The sequence below is a fragment of the Nycticebus coucang genome, chromosome 9 (assembly GCF_027406575.1).
Source record: "Nycticebus coucang isolate mNycCou1 chromosome 9, mNycCou1.pri, whole genome shotgun sequence".
NCBI classification, from domain to species: domain Eukaryota; kingdom Metazoa; phylum Chordata; class Mammalia; order Primates; family Lorisidae; genus Nycticebus; species Nycticebus coucang.
Window position 1 is genome coordinate 121,558,888 of NC_069788.1, and position 15,619 is coordinate 121,574,506.

The 15,619-nt window shown below is 38.0% G+C and overlaps 1 protein-coding gene across 7 annotated transcripts in view; it reads left to right on the plus strand.

The window, feature by feature from the left end:
- FUT8 (fucosyltransferase 8) overlaps positions 1-15,619 on the plus strand; it is a 429,531-nt gene that overhangs the window by 356,804 nt on the left and 57,108 nt on the right. For all 7 annotated transcript variants that reach the window (XM_053602549.1, XM_053602551.1, XM_053602553.1 and 4 more), the window contains one exon: positions 10,560-10,797. In XM_053602549.1, the coding sequence (XP_053458524.1) occupies positions 10,560-10,797 (238 nt within the window). The remainder of the gene's footprint in view (positions 1-10,559; positions 10,798-15,619) is intronic.

The following is a 15,619-nucleotide window of genomic DNA, read 5'->3' on the forward strand; positions in this document are numbered from 1 at the left end:
AGTGCTGTGGCATCACAGCTCACAGCAACCTCAAACTCTTGGGCTTAAGTGGTTCTCTTGCCTCAGGCTCCCAAGTAGTTGGGACTACAGGTGCCTGCCACAATGCCCAGCTATTTTTTGGTTGCTATTGTCATTGTTGTTTTAAGGCTCAGGCCGGGCTCGAACCCGCCAGCTTTGGTGTATGTGGCTGGCGCCCTACTCACTGAGCTATGGGAGCCAAACCTGTTCATGTGATTTCTTATTCCATTATATATATTCTCCTAAGTTCCACTGGATATATTAGGTACTTAATAATTGTTTCTTGAATGAACGTAAGTTTACCTGTACTTAGTCAGTGATATCCAAGTCAATAGCAGGGAGAATGAGATTCTTTCCCAGGGCACTCTTGGGGTATTTTCAATCTGGATTGTATCATATGCAGTTGGGGAGGGGGCCAGAGAGGGAATGCCATAGAAGGGAAGGGAGGTAGAGATAAATAAAGGAGAGATTCCATTAGGCACACTAGAAGAGATTAAAAAACGGATTTTATCATCAGAATAGTTACCTGTTAAAGTATTAGTGTGATTAAAGTAAAGCTTCCTTTTGTGATGAGACCCTACTATATATTCTTGCTCCTGGGTATATCTTACACTCTTTCAAGCCTTTTGTAGACATAAACTGGGTGGTATAAAACCAGGATCAGTGGTAATGCCTCCATATTTCTCCTGGGAAAAGAGTCTCACTCACTTCTCCTTTTCATTGACTTGGTAAGAATTTTGGTAAGAAATTTAAAAATTACAAAACTGTGTTCTGGTTCTATTTTATAGATTCCCACAAATCTCCTTGATTTGTTGCTAACAATGATGGATAACAAAGATTTAGCTCAAATAAGGGGTTTCTGGTAAGGTTCCTTATCATCAGAATAAATTCCTGTCCATCTCAGAGTTGTTGCCTTTAAAAAAAAAAATCCTCTCCATTTACCTTAGAAATATTATTTCTACTTGGTTTTTCTAGATGTTTTGGTGAGCCCTAATCTTGTGTTAGGAATACAAATACCTGTGGCTATTTCTCACTTTAGCTTTTTTCTACTTTTATGAATAAGATCCTTTGAATTTTCCAGATTTTTAAATAGTATTTTGGCAAAAAATTGAGCAGTGGCTCTGAGCTTTTTTAATGTTTTCTTTACTATCATTCCAAGCAATCATTCATTTTCTCTTATGTCTTTCCCTTGGAGTCTTCCACTGATTACCTTATATGTATAGACTTTTCTCATTTCAGGACCAGACATAATGGATTGCCATCCTTTATGTTACCTATGACATACAGAAAGAATTAATGTGTTCTTTCTTCAGCTCAATTTGAGACACATTTCACCTCATAAATTAAATCTCTTTTATAAATTTCCACTTCCTTTCTGTTATTTTTCAGCTCTGGTGCTCAAAGCATTAGGTTCTAATTAAACTCTTCACATAAAACACAGTAGATATGCTTTTCTTAAATGTCCATATGAGACTTCGGTAAATAAAAAATCTATAGCTCAATAGCTTCTTTTTTTTTTTATTATTGTTGGGGATTCATTGAGGGTACAATAAGCCAGGTTACACTGATTGCAATTGTTAGGTAAAGTCCCTCTTGCAATCATGTCTTGCCCCCATAAAGTGTGACACACACCAAGGCCCCACCCACCTCCTTCTTTCCCTCCTTCTGTTTCCCCCCCCATAACCATAATTGTCATTAATTGTCCTCATATCAAAATTGAGTACATAGGATTCATACTTCTCCATTCTTGTGATGCTTTACTAAGAATAATGTCTTCCACGTCCATCCAGGTTAATACGAAGGATGTAAAGTCTCCATTTTTTTTAATGGCTGAATAGTATTCCATGGTATACATATACCACAGCTTGTTAATCCATTCCTGGGTTGGTGGGCATTTAGGCTGTTTCCACATTTTGGCGATTGTAAATTGAGCACAAAATCTCAAAACTGCAGATGCTGGCGTGGATGTGGAGAGAAGGGAACACTTTTACACTGCTGGTGGGACTGCAAACTAGTACAACCTTTCTGGAAGGAGGTATGGAGAAACCTGAAAGCACTCAAGCTAGACCTCCCATTTGATACTGCAATCCCATTACTGGGCATCTACCCAGAAGGAAAGAAATCCTTTTATCATAAGGACACTTGTACTAGACTGTTTATTGCAGCTCAATAGCTTCTAAACTAAAGGTCAGGTGTTTTAATTATTACATTCCCTCACTTTTTTCTTTTCCTTAAAAATACAAAGACTTATATCAGATGTAATAGATGTAGGGTTTATGGAAACTCTCTGTACTATCTTTATAATAATTCAGTATATCTAAATACTGTTCTAGAAGAAAAGGTTTATTGAAAAATATATGAAGGACATTTTCATTCATATGAATTTTAAAGATTTTCAGGTGCTGTATTGCTCACAAATCATGAAAAATATGACAAATGTCAATGTCACTTATCTGCTCTCTTGATAAACTGAGTCAATAATAAAGCTTTGGCTCAGTTTGAGAACATAATTTATTCCCAGGATCCTTGTATAATATTGTACAGAAATTAAATGATGTAGATCTCGCTTTCTCGCATGACATCACACTACTGTGTTCCTTTCAAATCTTTTGTGGATGAGAATGCCTGTTGCTTTAAGAGTCTGCTATAGGGCGGCACCTGTGGCTCAGTCGGTAAGGCGCTGGCCCCATATACCAAGGGTGGTGGGTTCAAACCCGGCCCCGGCCAAACTCCAACCAAAAAATAGCTGGGCGTTGTGGCAGGCGCCTGTAGTCCCAGCTACTCGGGAGGCTGAGGCAAGAGAATCGCTTAAGCCCAGGAATTGGAGGTTGCTTGAGCTGTGTGAGGCCATGGCACTCTACCGAGGGCAATAAAGTGAGACTCTGTCTCTACAAAAAAAAAAAAAAAAAGAGTCTGCTATAAGTTTATACTGTCAAGGAATCAGCAATTCTAGTACTTGATAGTGGAAACAATATTGGCCAAATCTTGCTAAATTTTATCAGGACTCTCCAATTCACAAAAGCTGACTCCTCCTAAAATTTTTGATGCTATCTGCTTTGATATAAAAGAAACCAACTTGCTGTGACATATTTGAATATGAAAGGTACCTCTTCTGAAGGTAGCAATTTTGTATTTTCCCTTCTCAGCTTTTCCTTTGGAATATTTTTTCTTTTTATTATTGGGGATTCATTGAGGGTACAATAAGCCAGGTTACACTGATTGCATTTGTTAGGTAAAGTCCCTCTTGCAATCATGTCTTGCCCCCATAAAGTGTGACACACAGCAAGGCCCCACCCCCATCCCTCCGTCCCTCTTTCTGCTTCCCCCCCATAACCTTAATTGTCATTAATTGTCCTCATATCAAAATTGAGTACATAGGATTCATGCTTCTCCATTCTTGTGATGCTTTACTAAGAATAATGTCTTCCGAGCGGCGCCTGTGGCTCAGCGGGTGGGGCGCCGGCCCCATATGCCGAGGGTGGCAGGTTCAAGCCCAGCCCCGGCCAAACTGCAACAAAAAAATAGCCGGGCGTTGTGGCGGGCGCCTGTAGTCCCAGCTACTTGGGAGGCTGAGTCAAGAGAATCGCCTAAGCCCAAGGATTTGGAGGTTGCTGTGAGCTGTGTGAGGCCACGGCACTCTACCGAGGGCGATAAAGTGAAACTCTGTCTCTACAAAAAAAAAAAAACAAAAATACTGTCTTCTTAATAATGTCTTAATAGCTGAATAGTATTCCATGGTATACATATACCACAGCTTGTTAATCCATTCCTGGGTTGGTGGGCATTTAGGCTGTTTCCACATTTTGGCGATTGTAAATTGAGCTGCAATAGACAGTCGAGTTCAAGTGTCCTTGTGATAAAAGGATTTCTTCCTTTCTGAGTAGATGCCCAGTAATGGGATTGCAGGATCAAATGGGAGGTCTAGCTTGAGTGCTTTGAGGTTTCTCCATACTTCCTTCCAGAAAGGTTGTACTACCTTGCAGTCCCACCAGCAGTGTAAAAGTATTCCCTTCTCTCCACATCCACGCCAGCATCTGCAGTTTTGAGATTTTGTGATGTGGGCCATTCTCACTGGGGTTAGATGGTATCTCAGGGTGGTTTTGATTTTCATTTCTCTAACAGATAGGGATGATGAACATTTTTTCATATGTTTGTTAGCCATTCGTCTATGTTCTTTAGACAAGGTTCTATTCATGTCTCTTGCCCATTGATATATGGGATTGTTGGCTTTTTTCATGTGGATTAATTTGAGTTCTCTATAGATCCTAGTTATCAAGCTTTTGTCTGATTGAAAATATGCAAATATCCGTTCCCATTGTGTAGGTTATCTCATTGCTTTGGTTATTGTCTCCTTAGCTGTACAGAAGCTTTTCAGTTTAATGAAGTCCCATTTGTTTATTTTTGTTGTTGTTGCAATTGCCATGGCAGTCTTCTTCATGAAGTCTTTCCCTAGGCCAATATCTTCCAGTGTTTTTCCTATGCTTTCTTTGAGGATTTTTATTGTTTCATGCCTTAAATTTAAGTCCTTTATCCATCTTGAATCAATTTTTGTGAGTGGGGAAAGATGTGGGTCCAGTTTCAGTCTTTTACATGTAGACATCCAGTTCTCCCAACCCCATTTATTGAATAGGGAGTTTTTCCCCCAAGGTATGTTCTTGTTTGGTTTATGGAAGATTAGGTGGTTGTAAGATGTTAGTTTCATTTCTTGGTTTTCTATTCCATTCCAAGTGTCTATGTCTCTGTTTTTGTGCCAGTACCATGCTGTCTTGAGCACTATGGCTTTGTAGTACAGACTAAAATCTGGTATGCTGATGCCCCCAGTTTTATTTTTATTACTAAGAACTGCCTTAGCTATACGGGGTTTTTTCCGGTTCCATACAAAACGCAGAATCATTTTCTCCAAATCTTGAAAGTACAATGTTGGTATTTTGATAGGAATGGCATTGAATAGGTAGATTGCTTTGGGAAGTATAGACATTTTAACAATGTTCATTCTTCCCATCCATGAGCATGGTATATTCTTCCATTTGTTACTATCCTCTGCTATTTCCTTTCTGAGGATTCTATAATGTTCTTTATAGAGGTCCTTCACCTCCTTCGTTAGGTATATTCCTAGGTATTTCATTTTCTTTGAAACTATGGTGAAGCGAGTTGTGTCCTTAATTAGCTTATCATCTTGACTGTTATTGGTGTATACAAAGGCTACTGATGTGTGGACATTGATTTTATATCCTGAAACATTGCTGTATTTTTTGATGACTTCTAGGAGTCTTGTGGTTGAGTCTTTGGGGTTCTCTAAGTATAGGATCATGTCATCAGCAAAGAGGGAGAGTTTGACCTCCTCTGCTCCCATTTGGATTCCCTTTATTTCCTTGTCTTGCCTAATTGTATTGGCTAGAACTTCCAGCACTATGTTGAATAGTAAAGGTGACAGAGGACAACCTTGTCTGGTTCCAGTTCTAAGAGGAAAAGCTTTCAGTTTTACTCCATTCAGTAAAATATTGGCTGTGGGTTTATCATAGATAGCTTCAATCAGTTTTAGAAATGTGCCCCTATGCCTATACTCTTCAGTGTTCTAATTAGAAAGGATGCTGGATTTTATCAAACGCTTTTTCTGCATCTATTGAGAGGATCATATGATCTTTATTTGTGCCTCTGTTAATATGGTGGATAACGTTTATGGACTTGCGTATGTTAAACCAGCCTTGCGTCCCTGGGATGAAACCTACTTGATCACGATGAATGACTTTTTTGATGATAAGCTGTAATCTATTGGCTAGGATTTTGTTGAGAATTTTTGCATCTATATTCATGAGTGAGATTGGTCTGAAATTCTCCTTTTTGTTTGAGTTTTTTCCTGGTTTTGGTATCAGGTTGATGTTTGCTTCATAGAATGTATTGGGGAAGATTCCTTCTTCCTTGATTTTTTGGAATAATTTCTGCAGTAGAGGAATAAGCTCTGCCTTGAAGGTTTGATACAATTCTGGTGTGAAGCCAGGGCATTTTTTGTTTGGAAGATTTTTTATTGTTTCTTTGATCTCAGTGCTTGAAATTGGTCTGTTCAGGAGGTCTATTTCTTCCTGGCTAAGTCTAGGGTGAGGGTGTGATTCCAAATATTGACCCATTTCCTTCACATTGTCAAATTTCTGGGCATAGAGTTTCTGGTAGTATTCAGAGATGATCTCTTGTATCTCTGTGGGATCAGGTGTTATTTCCCCTTTATCATTTCTGATTGAGGTTACTAGAGGTTTTACTTTTCTGTTTCTCGTTAGTCTGGCCAATGGTTTAACTATTTTTTTAAGTTTTCAAAAAACCAACTCCTTATTTCATTAATTTTCTGAACGATTCTTTTGTTTTCAATTTCATTGATCTCTGATTTGATTTTGGATATTTCTTTTCTTCTACTGAGTTTTGGCTTAGATTGTTCTTCTTTTTCCAATTCCATAAGATGGCTTGTGAGATTGTTGATGCGCTCTCTTTCTGTTTTTCGAATGTAGGCATCTAAAGTGATAAATTTTCCTCTCAAAACTGCTTTTATAGTATCCCACAGGTTTTGGTAGCTTGTGTCTTCATTGTTGTCATGCTCAAGGAAATTAATGATTTCCTGTTTTATTTCTTCCTGCACCCATCTGTCATTCAACAGAAGATTGTTCAATTTCCATCCCTTTGTGTGGGGTCAAGCGTTTTTGTTAGAGTTGAGTTCCACCTTTAGTGCCTTATAGTCTGAGAAGATACAAGGTAAAATTTCAATTCTTTTGATTCTGTTGATATTTGTTTTGTGTCCCAGGATCTGATCAATTTTGGAGAATGTTCCATGGGGTGATGAGAAGACTGTATATTCTTTATCTTTGGGATGGAGTTTTCTATATGCGTCTATCAAGTACAGTTGTTCTAGGGTCTCATTTAAATCTCTTATATCTTTGTTTAATTTCTGTTTAGAGGCTCTGTCCAGCTCTGTAAGAGGAGTGTTAAAGTCCCCTGTTATTATGGTATTGTCGGATATCATATTGCTCAGACTGGTAAGGTCTGTTTCAAGAATCTGGGAGCATTTAAATTGGGTGCATAAATATTTAGAATTGAAACGTCTTCTTGTTGTATTTTTCCCTTGACCAATATAAAGTGACCATCTTTGTCTATTTGACTTTAGTTGCTTTAAATCCACATGTATCTGAAAATAAGATTGCAACTACTCTTTTCTTCTGAATGCCGTTTGCCTGAAAAATTGCCTTCCAACCCTTGATTCAGAGCTTTAATTTGTCTTTTGAAGCCAGGTGTGTTTCTTGCAGACAGCAAATGGATGGCTTGTGTTTTTTAATCCAGTCAGCCAATCTATGTCTCTTCAGTGGGGAATTCAAGCCATTAACATTTATTGAGATAATTGATAAGTGTGGTAGTATTCTATTCATCTTATTTTGTGAGAGTCCATTGCTTAGTTTTATCTTTTGCATCAGTGTGGAGGTTAGGTTTTGTCCTTTAATTTCTGAGTTCTTACTTTGCTGCTGATCCATTGTGGTGGTCAGTGTGCAGAACAGGTTGAAGTATTTCCTGTAGAGCTGGTCTTGCTGTGGCGAATTTCCTTAATGTTTATATATTTGTAAATGATTTGATTTCTCCGTCAATTTTAAAGCTTAGCTTAGTAGGGTACAGAATTCTGGGCTGGAAATTGTTCTGTTTAAGTAGATTAAAGGTAGATGACCATTGTCTTCTTGCTTGGAAAGTTTCATTAGAGAAGTCTGCAGTCACTCTGATGGATTTGCCCCTGTAGGTCAACTGGCGCTTACTCCTGGCAGCTTGCAGAATCTTTTCTTTTGTCTTGACTTTGGACAGGTTCATCACAATGTGTCTTGGAGAAGCTCGGTTAGAGTTGAGGCGACCTGGGGTCCGATTGCCCTCTGAAAGCAGTGTGTCAGAATCTTTGGTGATGTTTGGGAAATTTTCTTTTATAATATTCTCTAGTATGGCTTCCATTCCTCTGGGGCATTCTTCTTCCCCTTCTGGAATTCCTATAACTCGTATGTTGGATCGCTTCATAAAGTCCCATAATTCTGACAGTGAACGTTCTGCTTTCTCTCTCTTCTATTCTGCCTCTTTTGCTGTCTGAGTTATCTCAAGAACTTTGTCTTCTACCTCTGAAATTCTTTCTTCTGCATGGTCTAACCTGTTGCTGATACTTTCCATTGCATCTTTAAGTTCCCTAATTGACTGTTTCAGTTCCTTCAGGTCTGCTATATCCTTTTTATATTCTTCTCATCGTTCATCTCTTATTTGATTCTGTTTTTGGATTTCCTTTTGATTATTTTCCACTTTATTAGCAATTTCCTTCATTGTTTCCATCATTTCTTTCATTGTTTTCAACATGTGTATTCTAAATTCCCTTCCTGTCATTCCTAACATTTCTTTACAGGTGGAATCATCTGCAGTAGCTACCTCATGGTCCTTTGGTGGGGTCGTTCTAGACTGGTTCTTCATGTTGCCTGGAGTTTTCTGCTGATTCTTCCTCATGAGTGATTTCTTTTATCTGTTTCCTTGCCCTAATTTTCCTTTCACTTCCTCTTGCTCTTTAAGTTCCCATGCCAGTTTTCCACTGTTTTTTGTTCTCCTCTTGGGTCCAGAAGTCTCTCGCTGACTCCCTGTATCCTCACAGTGATGATGATAGGCAGATCCCACCAGCCAGAGATGCCTGGAGTCCTATCTCCCCAGACTCACGGTGCCCAGATGCAAGGACGCTGTTACTCGGCTGCCATCTTGCTCCCCCAGGCCTCTGGAATCATTTTATAGCCTCATCTTAGCTTTTGATTCTAGAACTCTACTTGATAGGATATAAAATATCCCTGGAACATGATTTTAGATTTGGGATTTGGTGACTACTTTATTCAATCGAGGTTTATATAAATTGAGAACTGGTTACTTTGCCTCTCAAACTATGTAGGTTATAAAAGTGTGTTTTTTGTTTTTGTTTTTTGTTTTTTTTTTTAAGATAGAGTCTCTCTTTGTTACCCTTGGTGGTGTTCTATGATGTCATAGCTCACAGCAACTTCAAACTCTTGGGCTCAAATGAGTCTCTTGCCTCAGCCTCCTACGTAGATGGGACGACAGGTGCCTGCCACAACAGCCGGCAATTTTTTTTTGGCCGGGGCTGGGTTTGAACCCACCACTTCCCATTAAATGGGGCCGGCGCCCTCCTCCTTTGAGTCGCAGATGCCACCCTAACACCCAGCTATTTTTAGACATAAGGTCTCATTCTGGCTCAAGCTGGTCTATGACCTCAGGCAATCCACCTGCCTCAGCCTCCCGGAGTGCTAGGATTATAGGCATGAGCCACTGTGCCTAGCCTATGAGTCTGTTTTTAGAGGTGTCCATCCTCTGTCTTCCCTTGCAGACAAAACAGCTTAGAAAACTAATCAGACTAAGAGTCCATGTCAAAACATACTGTTGTGTGAAGAACTAAGATGCATAGGGATGTTTAACAATAGCTTATATAAATTAGAGCAGAAGTGAAACTTTGGGTTGGAAAAAAAGGGAGTTCTCTTATTAGCTAACCATTCATTGTCTATGGCAAAGTATACTTTAAGAAAAATAGATTAGTAGATTAAAAATAGGCATAACATATTTTTAAGATAGCCAGTATAGAACATGCTGTTAATTATCATCAAGGGTGGTTAGAAAAAAAGTACTATACCTGGTATTTTGCAACTATTGAATTCAGATATCCCTTTACTCAATGGTTTTTATTTTAGGATGAAAATGTAGATTTGGGGGCGGTGCCCATAGCTCAGTGGGTAGGGCGCCAACCACATGTACTGAGGCTGGTGGGTTCGAACCCAGCCCAGACCTGCTAAAACAACAATGACAACTGCAACAACAATGACAACTGCAACAACAAAAGAAATAGCTGGGCGTTGTGGCTGGTGCCTGCAGTTCCAGCTACTTGGGAGGCTGAGGCGAGAGAATTGCTTAAGCTCAAGAGTTAGAGATTGTTGTGAGCTGTGACACCACATTACTCTATCCAGGGTGACAGCTTGAGACTCTGTCTCAAAAAAAAAAGAAAAGAAAGAAAATGTAGATTTTGGTTTGTAACATGAAGAACTCTGGAGAAAGATGGAATTATAGATAAATTATAGTTTTTTCTTTAAGGTACTTTTGAGCTTCATCATGGGAGCTCAGAATACTGAAGTGCTGCTGGAATAAAGCATCTGTTATATTTCTTTCATAAAGATATCAACTATGTAACTTTGAGTTCAGAGATAATTATATTTGCATGTTCTAAGTTATAAAATGAAAGATTTTTTAGTTAATTTTGCATTTGTCTAGTGATATTTTAAAGTAACTTTTCTTCTTTTTCACTGCCAGCTTCCTAAATGTGTGCTTAAAATTTTCAGTGGATTTTTTATAATCCAATCCTTAAAGCATATTCTTTGCTTAATAAGAATCTGTTGGCTCAGTCTTCACCTACTATATGACTTTTGACACTTGTCACCTTTAAAGAGAAGTTACCCTTCTGAATAGTTTACCTGCACTGTGTTTCTCTTTCTCCTTCACAGAATCCCAAGGACTGCAGCAAAGCCAAGAAACTGGTGTGTAATATCAACAAAGGCTGTGGCTATGGCTGTCAGCTCCATCATGTGGTCTACTGCTTCATGATTGCATATGGCACGCAGCGAACACTCATCTTGGAATCTCAAAATTGGCGCTATGCCACTGGTGGATGGGAGACTGTGTTCAGACCTGTAAGTGAGACATGCACAGACAGATCTGGCGTCTCCACTGGACACTGGTCAGGTAAGGAGCCTACGCAGCATGTCAGATGTCTGGATTGAACTACTGCATGACCAAATTATTAGATTTCTAGGTATGATTTTAGGGATCATAGTCATCTTTTCCTTTGAATCCATTATTGCTATACATTATCCAGATAAAATCTAGAAGAACAATATTTTATTTAAAAATGTTTTATGATCTGTTTCATTTCTGATATATCAGAAATGATTTAGAAAATCATTTAGATTTAGAAAAATCACTTTTTTTTAAGGACCATAGTTTAATCTTTTTATAATAATGATGATGATATACCTTCTACTTTTTAGGGGCTTTCACACTATTTTGAGCTCATTTGATCCTCCTAATTATCATATAAAGTAGACTAATGGTTCTCAAACATTAGCATGCATGAGTATCGTGTGAAAGGCTTGGTAAAGCACCAGATTCTAAGTCAGAAGGACTGGGGTGGAGCCTGAGAATTGTATTTCTGATAAAGTTTTCAGGTTTAGAGACCAAGAGTACCCCCAAGGTAGACTTTGCTAGTAACTTTATCTCCATTTTACATTTGAGAACAGTGAAGCCTAATATGTTTATATGATTTTAATTTTGTTCACGAAACATTTGATGAAGAGTAGTGTAACCAAGGTACTATGCTAGGCATTATAAAGTAATAGATCAGTAAGAAATTTGCCTTCTCTCCAAGGAGGTGGTGACAGAGGGTCTAGACTATAAATAGTTTTTACTGCTAGTCTAGTTCACGTCTTTCTACAATCATGATCTTTAGTACAATCATGATCTTTAAACAAGATCTAAAGTTGGGGCTACCTTTTATTTATTTATTTATTTGAGACAGAGTCTCACCATATGTCACCCCTGGTAGAGTGCCATGGTGTCACAGCTCACAGCAACCTCAAACTCTTGGACTTAAGTGATTCTCTTGCCTCATCCTGCCAAGTAGCTGGGACTACAGGTGCCCACCAAAACACCCGGCTGTTTTTGTTACAGTTGTCATTGTTGTTTTAGCTCGCACGGGCTGGGTTTGAACTCACCAGCCTCTGTTTATGTGGCTGGCACCATAACCACTGTGCTACAGGTGCCAAGCAGGGGCTACCTTTAAAAAAAAAACCTGGCTTTATCATTTTGTAATCATGGCTAAGTTACTTAACCCAGGCCTTATTAGTTCAATGAGGAGTAGTAACTTACATATATCACTGAATTCTTGGTAGGATTAAGTGAAATAATATATGTAGTACCCTTAACACAGTACTCGATATATGAGCTCTGGTAATTTCAGTGGCCTTTATTCATATATATTGAGTGCCTGTAGTGTGACAGATACTGAAGTAAGTGATTAGGATAAATGCCAAGCAAGACAATATACTATATCTGCATTTATATCTTATGAGAAGTCAAACAGTTTTTAAAAGCTGAGGCATTTCAGTTAATGCCATTTGCCTCGTGGCTAAGTACCTTTTCCCCACAATTTACAATGCTAAATATGAAATAGAGAGCTATGTCCTTAACAAAATGAGTAACTTTAGACCCTTCATTTCTTTTGCCTCCTTTGGAAAAAATTAGGTAATACCTGACTTTATAGAATTGTCATGAAACTTAATTGAGTAATTACTATAAAATAGGTTGTTCTGTAAGAGGTCCTGTATGAATTAAAAGTATTGGTAATGTGATTAGTATCTCCCATAGAAGTCTTCTTTTCTGTATTGGCATTTTTTTTTTCCTTTGTTACTTCATATTTTAAAGTGGCCTCTTAATCTAGAACCTAGCAGAGCTTTAGTTTTAAGGTTACTTCTTCCACTGATCTGGTTCTGTAGTTCACAGCTGGTGCCAGCAGATTAGGAATAGAGGTTAGGAATACACTAAATTTGTCAGTCAAGGAAAGCAACTCTGCCAAGCTCACTGTGGCTAACTTTCTTTTATTTCATGGGCTTAGTTCAGTTTAAACTTCTTTGATAATCTTCCTGTTTAATGGTTTAAACTTTAAAGTATATTGACTTTCAAGCTATATATGATGAATAGCTTCCAAAATACTGTTCAAGTTGTTATAAACACCTTTGAATAGATTAGTGATAGAAACCCCATTTAAATTCAAGTTTTTTCCCTTGTAAAAATTAAAAATTTATTTATATTAACAGTTAAATTACTTTCAGTGTATTTTTTCCTTCTATTGTCTTTTTCCTGTTGCCTTAATACATACATAATAAATTGAATTAGATTATTTAGTATGATAAATCTAATGGGAAAACTTTCTTTGTAGATGAAAATAATGACTGTTCAGAAATAGCATTTGTAATAATGATGAAGTTTGATGTCCTAGAGATGAAGTGCCTGGATTAAGTACATATGTGGGTGGATCACCATTTGCTATATTTATTTATCTAACCTGGATGGTTACCTTCTCTCTTTTCCTCATTTCAAAAGGTTTTGATCAAAGAGTTTTATTTGACATCTTCCTGTTTTATGTGGAGGCAGCCTTAAAATAAAAGTAATTCAGTTAAAGCACTTTCTATGTGCCAGGCACTCATGCCTCATTACATGAAGAAGATAATCTAGGGCAGTGCTTCTCAACCTTCCTAATGTTGTGACCCTTTAATACAGTTCCTCATGTTGTGGTGACCCTCAACCATAAAATTATTTCATACACCCATATGTGTACGAGGTGTATGTGATGGTGTTACGTGACCCCTGTGAAAGGGTTGTTCGACCCCCAAAGGGGGAGCGACCGACAGGTTGAGAACCACTGGTCTAGGGGAAAGGCAGACACCTGAATGAGCAATTAAAACATGTTGAGATAATGTGGTGGTATGGGTGAGTTAAGAGTCCCCTGCAGCACATATCTAACACATATTTGGGCTTTTGGAAGGAGTGATTTTTGAGCTGAGACAAAGTGTGAGGAGGAGTCAGTCAGGAGGGATGTGGTAGAAGAATTTTCTCTCAGTGGGCACAACATGTGGAAAGAGGCAAGAGATCACGATGGTCATTGTGGGAACTAGTGGTAGTTCATTGTGAAGCTTGAACGTTGAGAGACTAGTTAATGTTTCATTTTGAAAACAAGTGTCACTTACAGGATGTCCATTTGGATAGCTTTGTGATTTTGTCCTCACTAAAGCCAACAGGTTTTAATTCAAGGGTTAAAGCTCTTTGTTTTTGGTTCAGAGAGTGAACTGAGTTATAAGAAGTCAAATTGCTTTCAGCTGCCTCTTTGTGTTATCTCAGAACTATTAAACTATATCTCAAGTCAGAAGGAAAATCTTTAGCAGGCAGAGCACAAATGATTATATTTTAAATTGTTCCTGTGAAACTAATATTTTTAACCTTTACAAAATTACTAAGATGTCTATTAGAATCATCTATTTTAACTCACTTTATTCTTAATAATGGCTAAACTTAGGTAGATTAATTTATAAACTAATATTAAGCAATAATGTGATTTTTTTTTTTTTTTTTTTGAGACAGAATCTCACTATGTCGCCCTCAATAGAGTACCGTGGCATCACAGGTCTCAGCAATCTCAAACTCAGGGGCTTAAATGATTCTCTTGCCTCAGCCTCCCAAGTAGCTGGGACTACTAGCGCCTGCCACAATGCCTGGCTAAGCAATAATGTAATTGAAGATATATAGTTATAATATGCCTATTAAGATAGGCTATAGATATGCTTCTATTTAGTATTTTTACAGGAACAATTCAGTCTTTGATGGTTAGATTAATGAAATTGGGACTGAGTGCATATACTATTTTAGGTCCCTTAGACTACAAAAAATCTTGATTTCTCTGTTGAGGTGATTTGAGGGAGAGGAAAGATACTAAACAGTGAGTCTGACCCCAGTTCTGTTGATTTTAGCTTTCTTAACTTTGACATTTAACTTCAGCTTCTGAACATCTGTTTAGCTTAAAAACAAAAAGCCTTACAACACTCATTACCTACTTCCCTGTCTACTTTCACAGGGCTGTGATCACAAGGGAGAATGATTAGGGGCCATGAAAGGTATTAAAGTGGTTTCTACATTTAGTATATTTCCACAGTATATGTTTTGTTCTCAAATTTTAAAACACAAACATGCTACTAGAATATACAGAAGGAGCCAAAAAAATGTGTACATATTTTAAGAAATGTTGTCTATGTATTAACTTTTCAAAGTTGAATCAAAGGTACTGTCCAGTGTTCCTAGACATGGTATGCATATCTATTTTACCTGCAATTTGTATACTTTGGAAGATTGATCAGTTTTACTTCTAATAAGATCTCTTTAAATGTGTATGCATTTTTTGGCACCCCCCCAATATTATCAGATTATAACCTGCAACAACAGGAAAGTTATCCTTTTACTCTGAGGTGAAAATCAGACCTTTATTAAAAGCTATATATATATATATATATACACACACACACACACACACACATATATATAATATAATTTTTCCCTTTTAAAATTATAAAGTTAAATGGAAAATTATGAAGAGACACAGAGAAGAAAAATAACTTCTGAGGATAACTTCGAGATAGTAGAATATCTGTGTTCTTAATAAACCCACTACTTGGCTCAGTGCCTGTGACTCAAGCGGCTAAGGCGCCAGCCACGTACACCTGAGCTGGCGGGTTCCAATACAACCAGGCCCGCCAAACAAAAACAATGGCTGCAACCAAAAAATAGCCAGGCGTTGCAGTGGGCGCCTGTAGTCCCAGCTACTTGGGAGGTGGAGGCAGGAGAACCGCTTAAGCCCAGGAGGTGAAGGTTGCTGTGAGCTGTGATGCCATGGTACTCTACCCAGGGCAACAGCTTGAGGCTCTGTCTCAAAAAATAAATAAATAAAAATAAAAATAATAAA